This window comes from Echinococcus granulosus (genome assembly GCF_000524195.1).
Source record: "Echinococcus granulosus chromosome Unknown EG_S00037, whole genome shotgun sequence".
Lineage (NCBI taxonomy): Eukaryota > Metazoa > Platyhelminthes > Cestoda > Cyclophyllidea > Taeniidae > Echinococcus > Echinococcus granulosus.
Window position 1 is genome coordinate 497,054 of NW_020170417.1, and position 3,665 is coordinate 500,718.

The following is a 3,665-nucleotide window of genomic DNA, read 5'->3' on the forward strand; positions in this document are numbered from 1 at the left end:
CCTGTTATTTCACTCTGTGGCACGGGTTTCGGGACATCCTGATGGGTTAATAGCCCTTCTTGACACAGTATTCTGTCCTTGCATACTACTTTGGCTCAGTGTGATTTCAGCAGGGACACGAAATGCTAGAACTTAACATTTTACATTGAAATACTGCTTTTACCTGAGTAAATCCACATTAAATACATGGTGAGTGTGGTACATGTCTGAGTAAATCCACCTTTTAGGTGACAGACGATCAGATTACGCCAGGCTCTTGACTACTTAAATGTCATCATTCCCCAAGAGAAGGTCTTGAAACCGAAGGTGGGAGAAAAATGTGGCGAACATATCACAGTACTCTTTTTATATTTAATGTACGGTGCGTCATGCCAAATTATGTGTGGAAAGATATTGACGGAAAATATTCCATTTAGACATAATCACAAAGTAGGAGAAATTCGGTTTCTACCTCTCCGCTTCGAAATCATCAAATGATTCTACGTGTGCATGTTAGTCTCTAATACCTGTGCAATGCACCAAAGTCCGGTTGATCCCAATGTAATTCTATTTGGTCCATTTCGAGTAAAGAGAGAAGTGGAAACTGAATTGACTTGAATAACGGAGTATGGAGATGGATTTGCATGAACTGGAGGGGATTGAATTTGGATGTGACATTGAAGTAGCACTGGACTAGCCTGGCCTAACGTACTGCCTCAACGAATGGGAACCTGGGGGAAAATCAATGCGCTGCTTTAAACCAAGGGCGTATTGGTATCCAAGCTGCTTCTCCTGGAAGGAGTAAATGATGCTAAGAAAATATATGCATTTTGATATGGCCTCTGATGCTGCTGCTGCTGCTGCTTTCATTGTTGCAGCTTGATTGAAATGAGGCACAAAGTTACTGCAGTGCCTCGAGTGCAAGGTACGAACAACAGTAATTAGAAGCTATTTCTCAATAGTTCCTACTAAGACGGATGCCGTAAGTATGCCATTAATCTCCTGCACTCTGCGCTTGGCAAAGAGCATCCCTCTTCGTGGAGCATGATGCTGATAACTTGACGTCTCCAATGAAGGTAAAAACGACACGATTATCCAGGTTAAAGCCAGTTGAGGGTGCTTGATAATGGAAGGAAGTGGAAAGTAAGGTAAAGCAGTGGACGAAAAACACTAGACTAGATTTTGTGTAAATAGCAGCCCCGATCGGCCTCACCTCGTCTGTAATCCATTTAGAGTGCTGAAATGAATTTTCAGTCGAATTGATATTATTGTAATAAAATCGAATGATTAAGTATAAAGACGCATTTCCGTGGATAGGAAGGGTTTAAATGAGGGTGCGATATTGAGGTGACATACGTCTGGTCTAGCCTACCGTACCACCTTCGCAAAGGGGACGAAAGCAAGAAAACCAACGTTTTCTTGTTAGCCACAGGACACGTTGTGACAAAGCTGCTCGTCAAGTGGCTAAGTGGTGTTGAGTAAATGACTGTAGTTCAGCACTGCTGTTGCTGCTGCTGGTGCATTTGCAGTCGCGAATGGATTAAAAAGACGCATAAGTGTTAGTAGAGTGTAGCAATTTATAAGGTTGAAAGAAAAAGGCAAATTAGTGGCTGTCTAATATTTCTCACAGATAAAATATAACGAAAGCGAGAGGAAACGGACTTAATTACGGACAAAATCATGCCAATATTCCTCTCCTGGGTGGGAAGTGTTAATAATTTAACCTCTCCGGTAAAGATGAAGGAGCATAATTGTTCTGCTCCAAAATAGAAGAGGTTTTTTGCAGAAAATAAACAAAATAATCGAAAGGAGAGGTTGAAAATAAATCATTTGGATAAATTTCCAGAATTTTCGTGCATAGGAGCCAAGAGAAATCCCACAGAATTGTGCAATCAGTTACTTTCTGATCGCACTTTCTATATCCATGCAATCGACCAAATATTCACTTATATAAGCTTTCATTTGCTCATTCAAACCACTCCTGATTCTAGTGCCAAACACTTGCTTAGAACACAGTCCATTTAGTCACTTTACTTTTTTAATGACGGCGGGATTGGTAACAGCAAACTGCATCGTCGTTCTAGCTGACTGTTAAGAAGCAACAGGCATTTTACATGAAATCATGAAAGGACATTTCTGTAATGCGTCAAAGTGGTTTGCTCCATTCATTCATTTCCTAGAGATTCTCCCACAATTTATTACCACACACGTTCTCGACGTGATTTCACCTACATATCTCTTTCTACAACTAACACAATATCTCTCCTGGTAATGCGCTCATAACTCTATCCGCAGAGCACATTGCGGCGAAATGAAAGAAGACCAGGAAATTGTACTAGACAATGAACGCGAAAAACAGATACATGTCTGTGACAACTCCATGACACCATAAGTAATATTCTGAGTAGCCTATACTCTTAATCACGTTCCTCTACTTTTCCTCTACTTGGAAGCATGTGCTTTGAAAATGGATGGAAGGTGAATTTGCTACTTGAGGATAGTGCTGATGTATGTACAGGTGAAATGCAGGCTACTAGCAGATTATGTAGCCTCAAAACTTGAGTAATTATGCACACACATCTTTCAGCTAGAAACAGACAAGTGAGGTGAAGCACTTTTGACAGTCAAAGTTGAGCAAAGAAGTAGATGGCGAAAAAATCGCTTGGTAGTCCTATGATTTATACACCACCTCCTTCCTGCGTTTTGGAGGAGGTGACTTCTAATGAATGGTCATTCTGCTTAATCTGATGGACACTACATTGAGTGAAAGAACAGACGATAAATTTAATCTGTTTCGCATGAATGGCTAGTGATGCATTTGTTGATGTACGCTCTTAATTATTTGTATCAGAAATTAGAAGTGGCAGTAGCAGTAGCAGTGGGGTGAATGGGTGAATGGAGAGGTGAATGGATCAACGGATGAATGAATGCGTGAATGAGTGGTTGAAAGAGTGAACGAATGATTGCATGAGTTAATGAATCTAGCCTCCGCGCATTCAGAGTACACTAATCACTCAAAACATGCTTTATGCTTGACACGGAGCAGACAGAGGGGAATTAACGTCGTAGCATTTTTGTCAGTATGTTTAACACAAATGGAGCAGGTGAACCTGCACTCAGTCACACATGATTTCAGCAACGCTTGCGTGCATTTAGAACACTTATTTCTGATTTTCCTCGCAGGGGCTGTGAATACTTGGCAGTCCAGAGCGACAGAGTTGAGGTCTTAATAATGCCCATCCATTGTTTCTCTACAAGCCTACACACTCATCAATGGTCAGTGTTTCAGGACAGAGGTGCGGTAAATGAGGCGCTGAATTAACAATATCCGAAAGCGGTAGTAGTGGCAAAGTTAGAAAGTTTGCCGATTGTGCATGGTAAAATGCGGTTTGAGTTTCCTTCGGCCAAATCACAAGCTGCAAATTATGAATGCGTTAGGATAAAACTGCGGCCATACAGTAAGACGGTCACACTAGCAGTCGTTCTGACGATTGGCATTTTGTTCAAAAAAATTGAAGATTTTCATCACGCGCATTTCTTTTTCATTCTAATTGATGTCCATGTTGCGTCTCTCTCGAAGTTAGTCAGACTTTATATCACAGAAGGACTATAATTTGGCTTTATACTGGAAAGCATTATGCGACTGCGAATTTTCGACGGGATAGAAAGTGCTTGTCAGTTTTCTT

At 41.0% G+C, this 3,665-nt stretch overlaps 1 protein-coding gene across 1 annotated transcript in view; it reads right to left on the reverse strand. All coding sequences in view use genetic code 11, as the record gives it.

Annotated features, from left to right (window-relative positions):
* The window catches only part of EGR_05253 (hypothetical protein), a gene marked incomplete at both ends in the record, with an annotated part of 1,904 nt that extends 1,279 nt beyond the window's left edge, over positions 1 to 625 (reverse strand). The window contains one exon of the mRNA XM_024494502.1: positions 507 to 625. Within this exon, the coding sequence (XP_024351123.1) occupies positions 507 to 625 (119 nt within the window). The remainder of the gene's footprint in view (positions 1 to 506) is intronic.
* Between the last annotated feature and the right edge of the window lie 3,040 nt (positions 626 to 3,665).